General features: G+C 41.0%; 1 protein-coding gene across 1 annotated transcript; it reads left to right on the forward strand.

The window, feature by feature from the left end:
- The first annotated feature begins 110 nt into the window (after positions 1–110).
- Positions 111–15,578, forward strand: LOC118398722 (DBH-like monooxygenase protein 1 homolog). The gene is made up of 12 exons (XM_035794363.2): positions 111–555; positions 2,103–2,249; positions 2,442–2,609; positions 2,822–2,905; positions 5,535–5,714; positions 5,859–5,961; positions 6,149–6,315; positions 6,543–6,734; positions 7,758–7,817; positions 11,341–11,483; positions 14,707–14,875; positions 15,103–15,578. Exons 1-12 carry the CDS (start codon positions 274–276, stop codon positions 15,256–15,258), a joined length of 1,851 nt encoding a protein of 616 aa, XP_035650256.1. The 5' UTR covers positions 111–273; the 3' UTR covers positions 15,259–15,578.
- The last annotated feature ends 6,473 nt before the right edge of the window (positions 15,579–22,051 follow it).

A 22,051-nucleotide genomic window follows, 5' to 3' on the forward strand; every position in this document is an offset into this window, starting at 1 on the left:
ATCCATCCAGTTACTCTGCCTAAAGTCACAGCCACCTGTATGGTAAGGCCTGACCACAGGAGTAGCAGTGTGGGACGTGTCTCTATGAAGATCAAAGGGGCCAGCACAAGTTTCGACAGTTCTAGTGAGAGGATGAGAGAAGCTGCTTCCTCGCAGATGAGTGTGCGTGCTTGGTCGCCCGCGTACAATTTGCAAACCAAACACTTATAAAGAAACCTAATTTGTGTCTAAACAACGACATTCTATTTTTTGTTTGTAGTAGTTTTTTCGTCAATGTTCACGATGTTACCCGCGAAATATAGTAGTGTTATAGTTTTCTTCACAACTTTTTGGTTTTACGCAACCGTGACACACGGGAGTGGATTTAGTCATTCAACTATTTTGGACCCTCATGGGAAGTATAATCTAAAGTGGAGGTTTGACCGGAGAACTATTACTTTTGAAATAGAAGTGGAAACTAGAGGATATATAGGATTTGGTCTATCTCCCAACGGTGCCATGGCGTCGTCAGACATTGTCATTGGTGGAGTCACGGATGGGACACCGTATCTACAGGTATGTTACTCACCTGGGTTTTATAGAATGAAAGTGACGCACGGTATGCCTTGCAGTTTCATCACATGAGAGGTGGGCTACTTTCACTGTAATTTAACATTACATAGATAGTTCAATTGTGCAGCTATATGAAAATTATGATTTATATTACATTTATGTTTAGCTATTTTCACATGGCACTTGGGTATATTTGGGGTGTTTACCTGATGAAATAGTATTATCCAGAGCCATGTATTTAGATGAGACATGTATTCCTAAATACATCGCTTTGGATCTAAAAGTAGATTAAATAATAATTGAGAGTTTCCAAATTGAATTTATGGTTATTGGTTAGGTGTAACAAGCTGTTATTGTTAGTCCGACCCACTGCCTTATGGTAAACTTTTGTGGGGCACAGCCAGCCACTCATGGATTGACTCAAACAGGGTAAAGGGTCTGGATATTGCTACACATCACAGGAAGTGCACTGTGCCTCTGGGATCTGGCAATGATGCCACACAATCTAACACAGTCCCTCTTATTGTGTTACCAGAGGGTCAGGGTCTATGAGGAGACAGCAGCTGTAGTTTTGTGCCAATGTTGTTGTTTGTTGTCATGTATTTACAAGCAATGCTTGGCAGTGATACGGACAAAGACATAACAGCCAGACACTTGCCACAACAAAGCCCTGTATATACCTGGTGCTAAAGTGTCCTGTTTCCTGATCTTGTCCACATTCTGATTGTGCCCACATTTTCTGAAATGTGTCTACACATGGTATTAAAATGTGTCTGTTACCCGTCCACTGTGTCTGCATTGTGACCAGATTTCCTGGTCCATCCTTGTATGCAAATCATTTCACAGCTATTCTTTCAAAATAATTTGTATTTATTTTAATACTTATATTGATAGACAGTCATTTATATTTCAGATACGGAACATAAGACACATTTTCTGAAGCTTTAATAGGAAAACTAGCTTTTTAGATGCTTCCGTTTGCAAATATATACACTATATATTACACACACAAAAGTATGGCATAAATCAATTAGCCACCTTGTCAATGATTTTAAAGTGTAGGATAATGATGATTTAAATGGTTTCACTGTCCACATGCGTTTGTCCACAAAGCGTGCCTGACTACCTCCGGAGGTGGTCAGGAAGATCTGATCACAATGCGTATTTTAATCATCTACACCTGTCTAAAGATGTGGGTACTATCAGAGTGTGGAGAAGATCAGGACAACGGAAGCATGTTGGTACCAGGTATAAACGGGGCTCAAGGCAGTTGGTTAACCACAAATGCAGCACAGTCCCGTGGTAATAGTCATTTAGCTAGTTGTCATCCTAGCTAATGTAATAATACAGTAATAGATCAGTAATTAAGCAAAGTAATGTAATTGTCTACCGTGCTCTTTCAATTGTGTCATTGGAACACTGGTTCTCCCAAAGTTTTGTGATTTACATCTATGAATGTATTTTTACAATGAAGGCTCTCTTGTCCCCTCGTTCAGGACAGTGTTATTGCAGACAGGACAGTTGTATTATATCCGTCATGCTTTCAACAGGATTACTTTGCAGACGCCAACAGAAAAGTGCACAGAGATGTGCAGCAGAACTACAGGCTGCAGTATGGCAGGGAGAACAGTACACACACAGTCCTGGCTTTCAGCAGGCACCTCCTGACCTGTGACACAAGTGACAAGGACATCACGGTACGTGGGTGGTGGAAATGTTTTATCAATGGGAAATGTGGAGGTTGATGTTTGCGTGTTTGAATGTGTGCTTGTGTGAGCGTTTTAATTTAAATGTCAGTTCATGCCCGGTGTGTTATAGTACTTCTTACCGCATTTTAAAATCGAAAGTCACTTCTAGATAGAAGATGTGTATGTGTATTGTCTGCCCAGGAAAGCACAGTGAGGGTGATATGGGCCTACCACAGTGAGGATGTGGGACCGTCAGGACCAATGTATCATGGAGTGAACAGGGGGAGGAAGAGTATGCGGCTACTCGACCCAGGAAGTAAAGCTAATATTTCCTCTGAGATGGACTTTTTCAACTTGCAAAACATAAACGTAAGTGTGACAGCTGGAGAAGAAAAGGTTACTTCTCTCACCCACTATCCATCTCTTAAACAAACTTGATACCACTTCTAGCTTTTATTACTTCACAGGACCTTTTGTACTCTGAGACTGTATTTGCACTGTGTGAGATTTATGATCAGTCCAATTTTATGGAGAGTAAATACAGTATCAGTCTCTCTGTCTGTTTGTTCCTCTCAAGATAGGTGCCAGTGCCATTCAAGGACACTACCTACTGGTGTCAGATATTTAAGATCCAGGAGGTTCAGAAGAAGCACCATATCATTAGAGTAAGTACACACCTGGAATTCATTGAGCAATATTAACAACACAGCAGAAAAATTATAGCAAATCGACCTCAGGCTTTCCCTTGAGGAAGGAGTAGCCTATAGTTCAGTCAGCATGCAGTCATCTTGTTTACCTTTTTTTAAAGGCATCTCACCTGGATAATTTATTTTTATTTGTCTGCCTGCCTCCTGTCATCTGAAGTGGGTTCCTCTTTCATTGCAGTCATCTGTAGTGTGTTCCGTAGAGAAATCTGTAGATATTTCTCCCACTTCTGAGGCACACCTGGCGCTTGTTTGCTGCTCCAAATTGCTATTGTGTATTAAATGAGCCATTATATAAATTATATATTCCAAACATAGTTGAACTAGTATGAAACCAAAAAGCTTTAAAACACACTTGATTAAAGGAGGTAGCACATACAATTTAGATTCAAAAGAATGGTACGATGACACATTCCTTATCCATTTCTTGTTCTAATCCTTAGTGGGATTTGTCATAAAGACCAAATGTGCTTTTTTAAACTAGATGTTGATGTTTTACTAAAGGGCCTTAGTTATATTAACATAGTATGGAATAGTAGTTCTGTACTGTATCGTGTTATCATTGGTCAGATCACTTACAGTAGGACTTTTCTGCCAAGTAGAAAACATGAGAGTTGCTTTTAAAGTTGCCATGGCTATGACCTCTGACTTTAGAATCCTTGAGCTCAAAACAAAGTCTTCAGTCATTAAGTGAACCAGAGCCAGAAATATATAAATATAGCTAGCTCTCTCTTCTCTTACTCCCCCTCCAGCACACAGCTTACTGTACTATACATTAATCTGGCTCTTCTGTTCTGCAATCTGCCACTCTGATGATGACAATTAGATCATAGAATGAGAAACACCAGTACCATTCTATCAGAAAAATATGCTCCACTGTCCTCATCCAATTTGTCAGAGGAGTTGTGTAAAGGTTTCAGAAAAGGTCTGGAAAATCCTACCCTTATTAAAAAAAGGTCTGGAAAATCCTACCCTTATTAACAGCTGCAGGGCTCAGAGGATCTCTGATTCCACTATACATAACACAAACTGTTGTGATATCCCACATATTGTTGTGAACTCTTATTTTGGAGGGAGCTCTTTGCGTGACGAAATATTGTAAGATGATTAAAGTGTTGCCTTTATAGAATTAGTAGAGTAAAATGGAAATCATTTCAGTATCCAAATGCCACGTGGGAGTCGGACTGTTGGGATTAAACATTGTTATTTTTCCATCCCAGATGTTTTCATGTGCGTGTGCATGATGTGTGAGTCAGTGAGTGAGAGGCAGTATGTAAGACATCTGTTATTATGCGTGATATGAATGGGACTGTCTCCTCCAATTCATCTGTGGTCTATAAAGAAACGCTACTATTGTTCTTTTGGGGTTTTATGGCATTTATACAGAAGTTTAAAAGGCCCATCTAATTTTCCCTGTGCACGTTATACCAATAATCCTATCTTGACACTTCAAAAAGACCCCATTCCCATGATATTTTCTCAGTCACGGTTTCTGTCCCTACCCTCTGTTCCACCTCCTTCGTTCCTCTGGGGGATTTGGTCTTTCACCACCTCACTCCACAACTCTATTATCTTGGGCACCGCAACCTCACCTCCTGTTTAGATGACTCTATGACTTTCAAGACTTCCTGAAAACTGTCTACATGACATGCTTATTTTAGTTTGATAGATGTATTCTATTCAATGAAGTTCTTTATTCAGAGAAAGTGGCATATAAAGTGTTCTATGAAGGCAGAGTTTGTTACACAGTGTACCAAATCGTCTAACAAGAGAGGCGCTATCCTTCCTCTCTCATGGCACAATCTCAACCTCAAACTTAGACTACCACAGCTGCTTCCACCATGAATAAATATATTTGAGAAAAAGTAGGAAGAATGTCTAAATATTAATAGGGTGTTCATGGGCCAAGCTTTGGTCTTGTGTCCTGTTGGTTTTAAAGGAGGCCTCACAGTATGATGTCAAGGTTTGCCCAGCAGGCAGCAAGCTGCTTTTCCCAGATTCTAAGTCCAACCTAGAGGCCCCTAGGCCCATTGAGGAAAAACGTATTTCTTTACATTTATTTTTCACTACTTTCATCCTGAAGTGAGCAGGGCCTACCCAATCCTGTTTATCCCCTCTTGTGTGAAACCTACTGTTGAGAGCAATATAATTGAGGTCTAACCCTTTCCTGCAGTCAAATGACTAAATAGACTTCTTGTGGCCTCATGGGTGGAATGTTGTGAAAAAAATGTAATTATTTTATAATTAATAAACTGCAAAAATGTGGTGTTTCAATGTCAAGTGGTTTTGTTATATTTCAGTCTTCTCTGATGTATATAAAGTGTAATATTGAGATGCAAATTCAAAATTGAATACATTTCAAAATACTAATATCTGACATGGTACAGGTGTCTTGTTTTTTTTAAGCCCATAACCATGTGTGTATTCTTTTGTTTCAAAGTAGATTTGTTTTAAGACTACCAAGAAATAATCTGTGTGACCCTGATTTAGCCCACTGCAGTAAATGTTAAGGCAAGTGTAAGCAATTCAAAAGAAGCCAACTGGGGTTAGAATACAGTAACATTTACTACTTTCTTCTTTTTGTTTACAGATTGAGCCTTTGATTCAAAGGGGCCATGAAAACCTGGTTCATCACATTTTGTTGTATCAATGTGATAGCACCTTGAATGAGAGTGAGCTCAAGGCTGGCCATGAATGTTACCATCCAAATATGCCTGACTCCTTTCTCACGTGTGAGACGATAGTCTTCGCCTGGGCCATTGGTGGCGAGGTGGGCAATTGGTTTAAATTTGTAGTCATTTTTAATTCAGTGTTCTAAAACTTTTCATTAGCCACTTGTATTTCCATGTATCAGAGTAATCATGTAAGCTTCCTTGTTAACATGTTCAGTATGCCTCTCAATCTACCCTTACAGGGGTTCACCTATCCACCCCATGTTGGGCTGTCCATTGGCACACCAATAGACCCTGTCTATGTCCTGATGGAGGTCCACTATGACAACCCAGCCTTTCAACAAGGTATAGTACACCCACAAGGACACGTCATGTTGCATTACAAACTATCAATGTGACTTGTCTGCCTTGACTCTATTGTAATTTTCCCGTTTCACCCATTCACACTCGTGTGGCCAAGTGATATCTACAGCACTTTACAGTTCAACAGTCAGTTACCCTGTTCATTCTAATGTTACTGTTTCATTGTCAGGAGTGGTGGACAGCTCTGGCCTGCGTCTGTTCTACACCCCAGAGTTGCGTCAGTATGACGCAGGAGTGATAGAGACAGGTGTGTGGGTGAGTCTGTACCACATGCTGCCTCCAGGCATGCAGGAGTACATCTCAGAGGGACACTGTACCCGCGAGTGTTTGCAGGAGGTAAGAAAGCCAGCTATGGCGGAGCGATGCCTGACATTCCCATTTCACTAGGGAACAACAGGAGTCAAACATCCACTGTTAAATTACTGTTATGCTATACCACCAACAGTGACAAGCCTCCATTTTAGTCTTGCTACGTGTACAAAATAGTGATCATCCAAAAGTGCAATAAAACTAAAAAGCACTTTCTGCATCTGTGAGAGAATATCTATTTGCTCCTCCATCAGTCCCTAGGCCAGGAGATGCCCAGCGGAGTTAGGGTGTTTGCTGTTCTGATGCATGCTCACCTAGCTGGCCGCGCCATCAGAACCAGACACTTCCGGGGACAGGAGGAGCTGCAGCCCCTGTCACATGATGAGGAGTTTGACTTCAACTTCCAGGAGTTCCAGCTGCTGAAGGACGAGAGGCTGCTGTTACCTGTTGGTACTCTGAAATACTGTTTAGCTGACACATTAAAGGTAGACTCAGTGATATGATGTAGGTGCACAAAGTAAACAGAATAGTGGGTCAATTTCCACAACAACTAAGAGTGTTGAAGAGTAAGGATAAACTTCTCCACTGTTTTCGTCCCGTACCTACCACGCTCTAACAACGTGAAGCGAACACATGCATATGCGCAGGTACTGTGTGTGACCGTGAGAGATAATTCTTGCATCTCGCTCACCGCAATATCTGTGGTGCTGCTCGTGGCAACATCATTTTGCTGAGTCTACCTTTATATAGTGTAGGAAATATGGGATTATAAATTTACCGCTTGAGCTTGCCATGCAGGTTGAGGCATGTTCCCCTCTCCCTGTGATGAACAGTAATGATTGATGATTGCATGACTTTGATCCACCTACATAGATAAAGGACATAATTAGAGAATCAACTTTTGGCTGTTGCCTCGTACCGTCGACCACAGCATAGCCAAGCTAAAACCACAGGAAATCACACCTCCTTGTACTGTATATTACTGCTTTAGTGTTATTGTAATTATGTACTTTTGTTTGATGTGGGGTTCTGTCACGTTCGTCATAGTGAGGAGACCAAGGCACCACGTGATTTGAATACATTCTTCTTTTAATAACGAAGAACACGTAAACAAAACGAACGTGAAGCTATATACCACGAGTTCTGAAACAGGCAACTACACATAGACAATAACCCACAGATAAACCAAGGAATATGGCTACCTAAATATGGTTCCCAATCAGAGACAACGATAAACAGCTGCCTCTGATTGAGAACTAATCCAGGCAACCATAGACATATAAACCCCTAGACTATAAAAACCCCTAGACATACAAAACCCCCTAGACAATAAAAAAACTAAACACACCACCCTTGTCACACCCTGACCTAACCAAATAAAAAAGAAAACAAAGATAACTAAGGTCAGGGTGTGACAGGTTCTAAATTCACAACCACAGAAGAGCCTTGATTTTAATCTTTCTTTTCAGGGTGACAATTTGATCACAGAATGCAAGTACACCACAAAAGACAGACAAAACATGACCTGGGTAAGAATGCACTACTCAGAATCCACATGGATAAATGAATACTTATTTTGCTAGCTTTCTCTATTATTTTATTCCTTTTGCTTTTATGGGGCCTTTGAAACTGAGCTGTCAGCTCTAACATGGTGAATCCAGCTCATCCTTAAGATGTGGCTTCTTCCTAATGATCTGTTTTATGTGAGTTTACAGAGATCACCTCATTTTTTACATGTGTTCTATTGTTCCTCAGACGGAGCCTATTTGAGCTTATGTTTCAAATCTGTCTCTGTGTATCTATGATTTGATGATTTGGTTGATTGCAGTACGGAACAAAAATCATCATGTTCGTGACAACATTACACAACCCTTCAGGGTAGAGCTATGGGGTTATTGCTTTGACTTCAGATGTAACATAAGATGGACACAAAGCCCATATTGTTTTTGAACCATTCTTACCTTTGAAGAAAAATTACACAGAAGGATGTCGTCATTCCTATTACACAATTACAAATGAATAGATCACTAGAATTAGTATACTTAAATGGAATGGAATTTAGTGTTCTGTACTTACCGGTATAGAAATGAGTTGTGTTTCCCCTGCATGAACCTCTTGGTTGATACTTTCAGACATACAGTGCCGTCAAAAAGTATTTGCCTCCTTTCTGATTTTCTCTACCTTTGCATATTTTTGATACTGAATGTTATCAGATCTTCAACCAAAACCTACTATTAGATAAAGGGAACCTGAGTGAACAAATAACACAACATATACATACTTATTTCATTGATTTAATTAACAAAGTTATGCAACACCGAGTGCCCCTGTGTGAATAGGTAATTGCCCCCTTACACTTAATAACTGGTTGTGCCACATTCAGCTGCAATGACTGCAACCAAATGCTTCCTGTAGTTGGTGATCAGTCTCTCGCGTATCTGTGGAGGAATATTTGGCCTACCTTTGCATGCAGAACTGCTTGAACTCAGTGACATTTCTGGGTTTTCAAGCATGAACTGCTCGTTTCAAGTCCTGCCACAGCATCGCAATTGGGATTAGGTCTGGACTTTGACTAAGCTATTACAAAACTTAAAATGTGTTGCTTTTTAGCCATTTTCATGTGATTGTGTGTTTTGGATCATTGTCTTCTGCATAACCACACATGGCCTGAAATTCTCCTGTAGAATTATCTGATACAGAGCAGAATTCATGGTTCCTTCTATTAAGATAAGTTGACCTGGTTCCTGAGGCAGCAAAGCATCCCAAAACCATCATACTACCACCACCATGCTTGACCATTGGTATGAGGTTCTTACTGTGGAATGCAGTGTTTGGTTTTTGCCAGGCATAATGGAACCCATCTCATCCAAAAAAGCACCTGGATGATCATCAAGACTCTTGGAGGAATGTTCTATGGACAAAAGTCAAACCAAACACTACATTCCACAGTAAGAACCTTATACCAACGGTCAAGCATGGTGGTGGTAGTGTGATGGTTCGGGGATGCTTTGCTGACTGGACGACTTACCTTAATAGAAGGAACTGTGAATTCTGCTCTGTATCAGAGAATTCTACAGGAGAATGTCAGGCCATCCGTTTGTGAGCTGAAGCTGAAGTGCTGCTGGGTCATGCGGTAAGACAACGATCCAAAACACACAATCAAGTCTACATGAAAATGGCCAAAAAGCAACACATTTTAAGTTTTGGAATGGCCTAGTCAAAGTCCAGACCTAATCCCAACTGAGATGTTGTGGCAGGACTTGAAATGAACAGTTCATGCTTGAAAACCCACAAATGTCACTGAGTTCAAGCAGTTCTGCATGCAAAGGTGGGCCAAATATTCCTCCACAGATACGTGAGAGACGGATCATCAACTACAGGAAGCATTTGGTTGCAGTCATTGCAGCTGAATGTGGCACAGACAGTTATAGAGTGTAAGGGGGCAATTTCTTTTTCACACAGGGGCACTCGGTGTTGCATAACTTTGTTTATTAAATAAATGAAATAAGTATGTATATGTTGTGTTATTTGTTCACTCAGGTTCCCTTTATCTAATAGTAGGTTTTGGTTGAAGATCTGATAACATTCAGTATCAAAAATGTGCAAAAGTAGAGAAAATTAGAAAGGGGGCAAATACTTTTTCAGGGCACTGTACTGTATGTGTTACAGGCTGTCTGTTCTTGGCTGAACAATCTGTCTGCAGATACCCCCCAGGACCACAGATGGGATCTTGGTTATATAGTTGTTTGCAGCTACTGGCATCGTTTTTTACAGAGACATCAAACGACTGATGACTACAGTCGTAAAACGGGGCTCCTTCTCTTCTAGAGTTACTCTCTACTGTTCAGGAGTAAACATGCCAACCAATTGTTATTCTGGAACAATATAAAACAGAATTGTATTCCGTTACAACTTTGTCACCACAAGGCACTGTTATTGTGTCAGCTTCGTGTTAGACATAATACAGCCTGAAGTGGTACTTAATCTATATCAGTCACATGTTTTCAGAAACAGATTTTCATGATTTCTTAGTGGTTTACAAGGACCCTGGTGCCAAATCTTAGTGTTTGTTGAAGTTCACGATTGTTCATGATTGTTAGATATCCATGTTGTTGTGGGGCTAAATAGAAGTGTAATTTGAAAACAGTAAAGTAGAGTAAAGGCAGTGGTGCAGATTACACGCTGTGCGTAGGACCCCAGCGGCCCCCCACCATCATTTTGTAAATGCTATTGTAAACAACATTTTAGGAACTGAGTCAAGGTCTCAACTTATTGTTGAGAGATAGCATACTAGAATACACAATGTGCAATTTTGTAATTTGGTTGTGCATCAGCAGATTTTCTCTTGTCATGTCACTGACAGTCACTCAATTATCCCATATCAGCTAACATTTTATAAGACTGCAAGGATTATAAGTCTAGCCAGCTATCTAAACCTTCATTGCTGAATTAGGAAGGGCACATGCCCAGGGGCTCTGACCTCCAGGGGCCCCCATTGATTTTGTTAGTCATCCAGATGTTGTATGAACATGGCATAAGCCAAGGCAAAATGTTGTACAATATCAGAAAAGTTTCTTTAGAACAGCAACATTTTCTCTCCACCCCATATAACATTTTGTAGAATTGTTGGAAAATGGCATTAAAACTGCAAAATGTTCAATCCTCTGCCAAGAGGGAGGCCACTAAAATGCCTGCGAGGTGGGGGGAGGGCAACCAAATCTCACTTAGGGCCCGCAAAAAGGCTATGTAACCTTTAATATTGGTATTTAGTATACAGAATAGGGAAAGGGATTATCTAGTTAGTTGCACAACTGAATGCATTGAACCGAAATGCATTTAACCCAACCCCTCTGAATCAGAGAGGTGTGGGGGCTGCCTTAATCGACATCATCGGCACCCAGGGAGTAGTTGATGTTGGGGGTTATCTGCCTTGCTCAAGGGCAGAACGGCAGAATGTTCTACCTTGCCGGCTTGGGGATTCGAACCAGTGATGTTTTGGTTACTGGCCCAATGCTCTTAACCACTTGATTTTCCCTCTGGCTATTCTCTCAGGGTGGTTTGACCACCAGGGATGAGATGTGTCTGTCCTACCTGCTCTACTATCCCAGAGTGAATCTGGCCAGGTGTGAGAGCCTCCCTGAGATCATCGGGCAGCTTAAGTTCATCGGAGTCAAAGAGATCCAGGTGCCTGTCACGTAAGTAAGAGGCTCTGTACTGCGACTGCAATACCCATGTAGCGGTTCAAGTTGGAACCTGTAATACCAATTGGGGAAGATCATTTTTATGTGAAGTGTTTTCTCTGCCTGGAGCACCTTACAAATGTCAAAGGTCATACACAATGCATTATCATGGAGAAGTTATGTTCCAAATGAGTTACTGCATGATATAGAGAGAGATTAAATATGTCCCCCCAGGCCTGGGAGAGAGAATAGGGGAACGACTGGAAGAGGTTTATGGTACAAAGAGATTGCATGTCATAGGAAGGAGGAAAGGACTGAGGAATATGGGGTATCGTCCCAAAGAGCTCATAGTCACACTAGCCCAGTGGGGTCAACATGTGGAGCACATCTGAAGTTGAGCACAGTGGTACTCTTTTTCCTGTTTTAGATGGTTCTGTTTTGTTTTACCAGTTAGCATGCTGGACTTTGACAGCAAGATATACAAAGCAAAAGTTTATTGTTTTCCTTAATATGTTTTTGCTCTTGCATTCCATTCATTTTGTTCAAAATAACATACTGTTCATCCATTTCAATTAGAAAATGCACAATATTTGTCTCTGTAGCTAGATTCCCATTCAATTGGTGACAATTTTTCATAGGAATATTCTCAAATCTGAATAAAGAAAATATGCGCATTTTCCCTCTAGTGGTGATTCCACCAAACTAACTTGTTGTAGAGAAAAATCTGTGCATGATGACAGTGCACACAAAATGTACATTTTTGCTTAAGTTTTCATTACCGAATAAAAAATCTAAAGGTCAACTGATAGTTTTGTCACAAAAACTGTTGCGTTAAATAGCAAATATGCCTACTCTGGTTTTAGCACCTGCGCTCTAGGCAACAGCTCACATACAAAGTGAGGGTAGTCTAGTCTACATTATGACGTTATTATGGATGCAGGAGAATTTTTGTATTTGTCAAACAGCAGTCAAGCATCGATCATCATGTCACCAGATAAGACCCTTTGTATTTATTGGAAGGGAGCATCAAGCTCTTAGCGTGCACTTTCAACACCCACTTCATCTGGAGCCTAATAAACTGTGTGGTTTCCCGAGTCGTAGTATCACATACCATATCATCTTATAGAAATCGTTGATATCATCACATGACTCCAAGTTTGCTTCCATGTGATGGTTATTATATCAGTATTTGCGCTTACAGGCGTTTACACTGCTATTTCTCGCATAATACATTTTACCGACACCCACCACTGTCGAATAAACATAGTATCTGTAGGTATTTATCAAATTGTACAGAAACCTGTTTCTATCACAGCTGTTCTGTTTTTTTTATACTGTATGACTTTACTTGCATGAAAACTGGATGATAGCATGCTTAGTGAAACAAATCATTTTACCATTATGTTTTTCCACCTTTGCTTTTATGCAAATAAAATGACAATGGCATCAAAAGCAGATGTGAAATCCTGAAACATAACATCAATCTACTTCATGTAATCATTAGATTACCTACAAGTCAGTTCATTGTCAGTATGTCAGTAAATTAAATAAACATAGTGCAACCTATTCCTTAACTGATGCTACTGCAGGTAATTGTAATGTGTCCATGGTGTTTCCTGTCCATATGCCCCTGAGTGGTAAGTTGTGTAAGCGAAACCTTAGACCTGAGAATAGTTTGTAAAAAAAGGCCTGTAAATGAGTCTATTTGATGGGTTGGGCTGCTGGAGTGTGTTTTCTGTTCCTGCTATTAATGCATGGCTACACTCCTTTTATTCCAAGGAGCCTTGTCATGAAGAGGAACACCAACCATCTATAAACAAAAACAGGCCTTAGCAGGAAACAGCAGTCCCACTTTCCCTAATGTCTTCCTCATGGAAATGCTTTTGGAAGGATTTAGTTAGCAGCTGCTGTTTTTCCTTCTGACCATAAATTGTAAAAATGTTTAACAATGTAGATTGCATTCGGAAAGTATTCAGACCCCTTCACTTTTTCCACATTTTGTTACATTACAGCCTTATTCTAATAATGATTCTATTGTTTTTTCCCCTCCTCAATCTACAAACACAATGCCCCATAATGACAAAACAAAAACAGGTTTTTAGAAATGTTTTCATATTTATTTAAAAAAAATCTGAATTTAAATATCACATTTATATAAGTATTCAGACCCGTTACTCAGTACTTTGTTGAAACACCTTTGGTAGCGATTACAGCCTTGAGTCTTCTTGGGTATGACACTACAAGCTTGGCACACCTGTATTTGGGGAGTTTCTCATATTATTCTCTGCAGATCCTCTCAAGCTCTGTCAGGTTGGATGGGGAGCGTCGCTGAACAGCTATTTTCAGATCTCTCCAGAGATGTTCGATCGGGTAGAAGTCCTGTCTCTGGCCGGGCCACTCAAGAACATTCAGAGACTTGTCCCGAAGCCACTCCTGCCTTGTCTTGGCTGTGTGTTTAGGTTCGTCATGTGCCTTTTACTGGGGAGTGGCTTATGTCTGGCCACTTTACCATAACGGCCTGATTGGTGGAGTGCTGCAGAGATGATTGTCCTTCTGGAAAGTTCTCCCATCTCCACAGAGGAACTCTAGGAGGAACTCTAGGAAGAGCTCTAGGAAGAGTCTTGGTGGAAGAGTATTGGTTCTTCCATTTAAGAATGATGGAGGCTACTGTGTTCTTGGGGACCTTCAATGCTGCAGAAATATTTTGGTGCCCTTCCCCAGATCTGTGCCTCGACACAATCCTGTCTCTACGGACAATTCCTTCGACCTCTTGGCTTGGTTTTGTCAACTGTGGGACCTTATATACTGTAGACAGGTACTGTAGGTGCCATGTCCAATCAATTGAATTTAACACAGGTGGGCTCCAATCAAGATGTAGAAAAATCTCAAGGATGATCAATGGAACAGGATGCACCTGAGATCAATTTCGAGTCTCATAGCAAAGAGTCTGAATACTTATGTAAATAAGGTATTTCTGTTTTTTATTTTTACTAACTGTCGTTATAGGGTATTTTGTGTAGATTCGTTTTTTTAAATTATTGAATCAATTTTAGAATAAATCTGTAACGTAACAAAATGTGGAAAAAGTGAAGGGGTCTGAATACTTTACAATGCACTGAACTTGTATACAGTGGCTGATATATTGTGCATCAGCATGTGTATGGTAAATATTCTACCTTTTACATTCTTCATTTTACATTCTACCTTTCACTTACTGTATATTCTTCTTCTGTCATAGGACCTGGCCTTTCATGATCAAGAGCCCAAAGAAGTACAGCAGCCTCTCCTTCACAGAGGCCATGGACAAGTACAGGTGGTCGAAGAACAGAGGGAAGTCCTTCAACCAGATGGTTCTACAGCTGCCCATGAATGTGCGCTGCTCCAAGTGGGGGCAGGACGAGTGGACGGTGAGTGTTCAGTCAGGGCTGGAGTTGATGTAGTGCTTTCAATTAGTCACTGACTAGGGAACCAATGAATCTGTGTCCTTTCATTCTTCTGGGATGTTGATTTATATAAATGTTGATCACTTATTCGTTTAAAACGGTATAATATATGATTGAATGTGTTTTAAATAGTAATCTTCCTCACTGTATTTCATAGTTATACATTTGTCCCTCTCTTGTTTCCCCTCCAGATTCAAGGGACAATAGTGTCACCACCAGTGGTGAAGTCCGAAGTCAAGCCTCCCTCCACGATGTGCCGTTCTGCCTCAGAGCCACACAGTGGAGTGGTTCTACTCTTTACCATGTGCCTCACGTACTCTATAGTCCAGACCTGTTTAAGCCTTTAGTCTATAGCCAGACCACTGTGTGAATCACACCACTCACTCTCTCACACCGGCTGTGGAAGATGTTGTTTGACTGAAGAAGACAAGACATTCCTCCGCCCTATCCATTCATTATGTGTTATTGGGATGTCTGTTGAATGCAAATTCAGTCTTTGATCAGCAACAATAGAACATGGTTCTAGAATGACTTCTCTGACTTGATCGGAGGTATCGGAGTGTGAATTATTATAAGGAATCTTCCATTGGATGGGCTGAAGTTCACATGTTGGAAAAATGTTTTGTTGTTGTCTAAATATATACATGTATAAACCATACTTTTTATATTCTGTGTGTCCAAAAGTTAATACATGTTTAAAAAGTTTTATTTTGTAGTTATAATTATTACCTATGGTCAAGTTTGGGTTGTTAGTTATTTATTTTGACCCTTTTGCTAGTATTGCTCATGATGCGTTCTTCATAGCCTATGATTGGAATTCTCTAGACCTGAGTACATTACTTGACAAGTCTACATAGAAACATAGTAATAGATGATTTCCCTGATCCCATTATCCTGTGGCAGCTCAGGGGGGGTTTCAGTACTGTAAGGCCACTGTTATGGCCTTGGGCTCCCTGGTACCGCTAGGAACATCTCTCCCTAAGGCCGCAGGGCCACCAGCACCACTAGTCCGACTTACAGCGATTACTCTGACTGACTAACTCTCATGTGCCAACGTCCCATATAGTCACAAACAGGTCAAAAAGGAAGGTCTCATTCTTGCTTTTCTGCATGTGTGATGTGGTTAGTGTTTGGAGAGAAGAGTCATGGAAAATGGAATATTGTGTTATTTACAGATCACGTGGATTTCAATGCATGAATATTTGAATGGATGAATGGATGGATATTTAATCTAATGGATACAGCAAGATACATCAGTGGGATAGGGAAGCAAGAGAAGGTATGTGAATTATTAGATTACATGGGACCATTGTGAAAATGTACTGCCATCACTGTCTTTTACTAGGTTATTGAGTGTTTTGTTTCTTTGTGTCTCTAGTCAGGCTGGATTATTTTGAAAAGGTTGTTTTCTCACAGGGGATGGACTTAGCTGTTTTGAATTTGCCACCATCTGCAGTGTGGGACTGATGTATTGTTTGAGATAGTCATGGGTGAAAACATTACTTTTCCCCCCCTTGGGCTACCTCTCTGTCCAAAAGTTATTCTGTCTGTGTTCGACACTTGGAAAAAAAGGTGACATCTAGAACCTAAAAGAGTTATTTGGCTGTCCACATAGGAGAACCCTTTGTAGAACCCTTTTGGGTTCAACGTTTAACCCTCTGTGGAAAGGGGATCTACATGGAATCCAAAATGGTTCTAGATGAAATCCAAACAGGTAGCCCAACAGTGGTTCTCCTATGGGGACAGCCGAGGAACAGTTTTTTAACCCTTTTTTCTAAGAGTGTAGGAGTCTGTGCCAGCTTTCCTCTCTCTCTGTGTCAGTGGTGCCTAAAATCGAGGTGATACCATAGTATAACAACAGTATGAGATAGTAGCCACCCACCCTCTCTTAAAACTGGCAAATCAAGACCACCTATATTTAAGGACATTTTTTATATAACAAACAAGAAATCCAAGTTAATTAAGGATTCCCTGAGGATAAGCAGTCATTGAGGACTGCTCCTGTTGCAAGGTCAGGAACCATGTAAGAGCATTGCAAAGTTATTTGGTTTTCCTGACTTTGATGCCCTTGTCAAATGCCATGGGACATGAAAGAGCCACTCTCAAGATGGGGCATGTTTCGAATAAAGGACGTGGCTGTGGTGCATCACAGCAGATTGGTGTAATCTGTCCAATGAGTTTGTTAGATGAAATTCAATTTACTCCTTAGGCTGATTCCTCTGTTGCTGCTACTGTCCTGAATGTCATTATGTCAGTGTTGTACAGTAGCAGATGTTTTTCATTGACCTCAAAGCTCATCCTGTCTGAGTAGACCAGCACAATGCTTCTTTGAGGTCCAAATGATTCCAGATATCAATTCCAAAGGCATCCAACAGAGGTCAGTATTCACTTGCAAATTGCTGCACCACATCCTCAAATCCAACGCTGAGAAATAGTGTGAGCCTGATCTTGTAGCATCAAAACATTGCAGACACTGATCCTCCATAGTAAGCCTTGTCATTTGTGTATCATTTAAAACCAATATCAAAAGGATGACATCCCCACTGGGCAGAAACTGGTTGAATCAATGTTGTTTCCACATCATTTCAACCCATAAAATGAATGTGATGACGTTGAATAAACTTGGAAAACTGATTGGATTTGCAAAAAGTCTTCAACTTCAGGACATTTCAGCTTTTTTTCACCCAACCTTTGTCCTAAATCCAATGACGTGACATTTATGTCAAAAACTAGACTTTAAACTGATGCCTATGCTCAGTGGGTCTCCTTTACGTCAGATTGTGTAATATAAGGTCTTGGCCCAGGATGCCTGCCAATTCACATTTTTATTAGGAGCTCTATCCTACACTGGGTTTGACTTGCTGACAAATCTTTGGATATAAACACTCTGATCCCTCATAACATATCCTTCATGTACAGTATGCCTCAGCCTGGTCTCAGACACAGACACACCCAATCCCCCTGTCTGGGAGCTGCATGGAAGCATTTTATTAGATTTCGTAATCAGTCTGGGGGGCCAGGAACCCTCTGGACATGTTTGCGAGACCATTGGTTCCTCTTCCTGTGACAGAGAGATTATTATTGAACCCAGAGGAGGCTAGTGAGAGAGACTCAGAACACTGTCATTTCTCAAGGCCTCACAGACAGACTGCTGTGGGTAGTGTGTAAATATACCCGTCTGGCCAAACCACCAGGGAATGACCTTTTCCCATCCTATCCCATTCCTCCTCCTGTCCTTGGACCAGCAGACTTACAATCAACAATTGGCACTCCCCTCGAATGGCATTCGCTGGTCCTCAAGCCACAGAGACATGCTTATTTATATAAGACAAGAACAGGTCTACTACTACAGAAGGTGCTGTTTTCTCCTGGCTGGCTGGAAGATATGGTGGGAAACAAATTAGCGATTGTCTGCAGGGAATTGAAAAGGACATAAAGCAAATTACTCAATCACACAGTATGGGGCCAGCCAGGAAAATGGCAACACAGGACATCTATCTACTACAGACTTAATCAATAGTACACAGTGTAGGCTAGAAAATATGTATTGTTTGTATGGCTGTCCATCTGACAACACATGTATATACAACATTGGTCTTTTGGTGTTGTTTATCTAATTCAAATGAACAGTAAATCAACCTGTAATAATTGCACCTAATAATATTTAACTTCTGACCAAAGTAGACTGACCAGTGTAATCCTGTCTGGTGGATTATAGATGACATTGGGGCCCTTGAAGTGGACTTTCCAATCCGAGTCCTCAGAAAACCTTGACTTTTTCTCTCCTCTGCCCATTCTCAGCCACAAATAGCTTTCAGAGCCACATCTGCAACGATTGAGCTCCAATTAAAAGTGACTACAGAGCTGTATAAAATCATAAATGTTGATTTATATTTCATTTGATAGGACTATTTTAACAAGACTGCAACAAAGGAGATTCCAATACATGTACAGTGTGTCATGCGGGTGGTACAGTATGTCACGCGGGTGGTACAGTATGTTCATCCAGGTGGTACAGTATGTTATGCAGGTGGTACAGTATGTTATGCAAGTGGTACATTATGTTATGCAGGTGGACCAGTATGTTATGCAGGTGATACAGTATGTTATGCAGGTGGTACAGTATGTTTTGCGGGTGGTACAGTATGTTATGCAGGCGGTACAGTATGTTATGGAGGTGTACAGTATGTTATGCAGGTGTATAGTATGTTATGGAGGTGGTACAGTATGTTATGGAGGTGTACAGTATGTTATGCAGGTGGTACAGTATATTCATCCAGGTGGTACAGTATGTTATGCAGGTGATACAGTATGTTATGCAGGTGGTACAGTATGTTATGCAGGTGGTACAGTATGTTATGCAGGTGGTACAGTATGTTCATCCAGGTGGTACAGTATGTTCATCCAGGTGGTACAGTATGTTATGCAGGTGATACAGTATGCTATGCAGGTGGTACAGTATGTTATGCAGGTGGTACAGTATGTTATGCAGGTGGTACAGTATGTTCATCCAGGTGGTACAGTATGTTATGGAGGTGGTACAGTATGTTATGCAGGTGGTACAGTATGTTATGCAGGTGGTACAGTATGTTATGCAGGTGGTACAGTATGTTATGCAGGTGGTACAGTATGTTATGCAGGTGGTACAGTATGTTATGCAGGTGGTACGGTATGTTATGCAGGTGGTACAGTATGTTATGCAGGTGGTACAGTATGTTATGCAGGTGGTACAGTATGTTCATCCAGGTGGTACAGTATGTTATGCAGGTGATACAGTATGTTATGCAGGTGGTACAGTATGTTATGGAGGCGGTACAGTATGTTATGGAGGCGTACAGTATGTTATGCAGGCGGTACAGTATGTTATGGAGGTGGTACAGTATGTTATGCAGGTGGTACAGTATGTTATGCAGGTGGTACGGTATGTTATGCAGGTGGTACAGTATGTTATGGAGGTGGTACAGTATGTTATGCAGGTGGTACGGTATGTTATGCAGGTGGTACAGTATGTTATGGAGGTGGTACAGTATGTTATGCAGGTGGTACAGTATGTTCATCCAGGTGGTACAGTATGTTATGCAGGTGATACAGTATGTTATGCAGGTGGTACAGTATGTTATGCAGGTGGTACAGTATGTTATGCAGGTGGTACAGTATGTTCATCCAGGTGGTACAGTATGTTATGCAGGTGGTACAGTATGTTCATCCAGGTGGTACAGTATGTTATGCAGGTGATACAGTATGTTATGCAGGTGGTACAGTATGTTATGCAGGTGGTACAGTATGTTCATCCAGGTGGTACAGTACGTTATGCAGGTGGTACAGTATGTTATGCAGGTGGTACAGTATGTTTTGCGGGTGGTACAGTATGTTATGGAGGTGGTACAGTATGTTATGGAGGTGGTACAGTATGTTATGCAGGTGGTACAGTATGTTATGCAGGTGGTACAGTATGTTATGCGGGTGGTACAGTATGTTATGCGGGTGGTACAGTATGTTCATCCAGGTGGTACAGTATGTTTTGCGGGTGGTACAGTATGTTATGCAGGCGGTACAGTATGTTATGGAGGTGTACAGTATGTTATGCAGGTGTACAGTATGTTATGGAGGTGGTACAGTATGTTATGCAGGTGATACAGTATGTTCATCCAGGTGGTACGGTATGTTATGCAGGTGGTACGGTATGTTATGCGGGTGGTACAGTATGTTCATCCAGGTGGTACAGTATGTTTTGCGGGTGGTACAGTATGTTATGCAGGTGGTACAGTATGTTATGGAGGTGTACAGTATGTTATGCAGGTGTACAGTATGTTATGGAGGTGGTACAGTATGTTATGCAGGTGATACAGTATGTTCATCCAGGTGGTACGGTATGTTATGCAGGTGGTACAGTATGTTATGCAGGTGGTACAGTATGTTATGCAGGTGGTACAGTATGTTATGCAGGTGATACAGTATGTTATGCAGGTGTACAGTATGTTATGCAGGTGATACAGTATGTTATGCAGGTGGTACAGTATGTTATGCAGGTGGTACAGTATGTTATGCAGGTGGTACAGTATGTTCATCCAGGTGGTACAGTATGTTATGCAGATGGTACAATATGTTATGCAGGTGGTACAGTATGTTATGCAGGTGGTACAGTATGTTATGCAGGTGGTACAGTATGTTCATCCAGGTGGTACAGTATGTTATGCAGATGGTACAATATGTTATGCAGGTGGTACAGTATGTTCATCCAGGTGGTACAGTATGTTCATCCAGGTGGTACAGTATGTTATGCAGGTGATACAGTATGTTATGCAGGTGGTACAGTATGTTATGCAGGTGGTACAGTATGTTATGCAGGTGGTACAGTATGTTCATCCAGGTGGTACAGTATGTTATGCAGATGGTACAATATGTTATGCAGGTGGTACAGTATGTTATGCGGGTGGTACAGTATGTTATGCAGGTGGTACAGTATGTTATGCAGGTGGTACAGTATGTTATGCAGGTGTACAGTATGTTATGGAGGTGGTACAGTATGTTATGCAGGTGGTACAGTATGTTATGGAGGTGTACAGTATGTTATGCAGGTGGTACAGTATGTTATGGAGGTGTACAGTATGTTATGCAGGTGGTACAGTATGTTATGGAGGTGTACAGTATGTTATGCAGGTGGTACAGTATGTTATGCAGGTGGTACAGTATGTTATGCAGGTGGTACAGTATGTTCATCCAGGTGGTACAGTATGTTATGCAGGTGATACAGTATGTTCATCCAGGTGGTACAGTATGTTATGCAGATGGTACAATATGTTATGCAGGTGGTACAGTATGTTATGCGGGTGGTACAGTATGTTATGCAGGTGGTACAGTATGTTATGCAGGTGGTACAGTATGTTATGCAGGTGTACAGTATGTTATGGAGGTGTACAGTATGTTATGCAGGTGGTACAGTATGTTATGGAGGTGTACAGTATGTTATGCAGGTGGTACAGTATGTTATGCAGGTGGTACAGTATGTTATGCAGGTGGTACAGTATGTTCATCCAGGTGGTACAGTATGTTATGCAGGTGGTACAGTATGTTATGCAGGTGGTATAGTATATTATGCAGGTGGACCAGTATGTTATGCACGTGGTACAGTATGTTATG

Source organism: Oncorhynchus keta, chromosome 19 (assembly GCF_023373465.1).
Source record: "Oncorhynchus keta strain PuntledgeMale-10-30-2019 chromosome 19, Oket_V2, whole genome shotgun sequence".
Classification (NCBI taxonomy): domain Eukaryota; kingdom Metazoa; phylum Chordata; class Actinopteri; order Salmoniformes; family Salmonidae; genus Oncorhynchus; species Oncorhynchus keta.

Bases quoted from the DNA above. Each gene is read 5' to 3' on its own strand.
- LOC118398722 (XM_035794363.2), top strand. From the start codon at position 274: ATGTTCACGATGTTACCCGCGAAATATAGTAGTGTTATAGTTTTCTTC. The intron at 556-2,102 runs GTATGTTACTCA...TGCTTTCAACAG, and splicing joins ATGGGACACCGTATCTACAG to GATTACTTTGCAGACGCCAA. The intron at 6,316-6,542 runs GTAAGAAAGCCA...CTCCTCCATCAG, and splicing joins CCCGCGAGTGTTTGCAGGAG to TCCCTAGGCCAGGAGATGCC.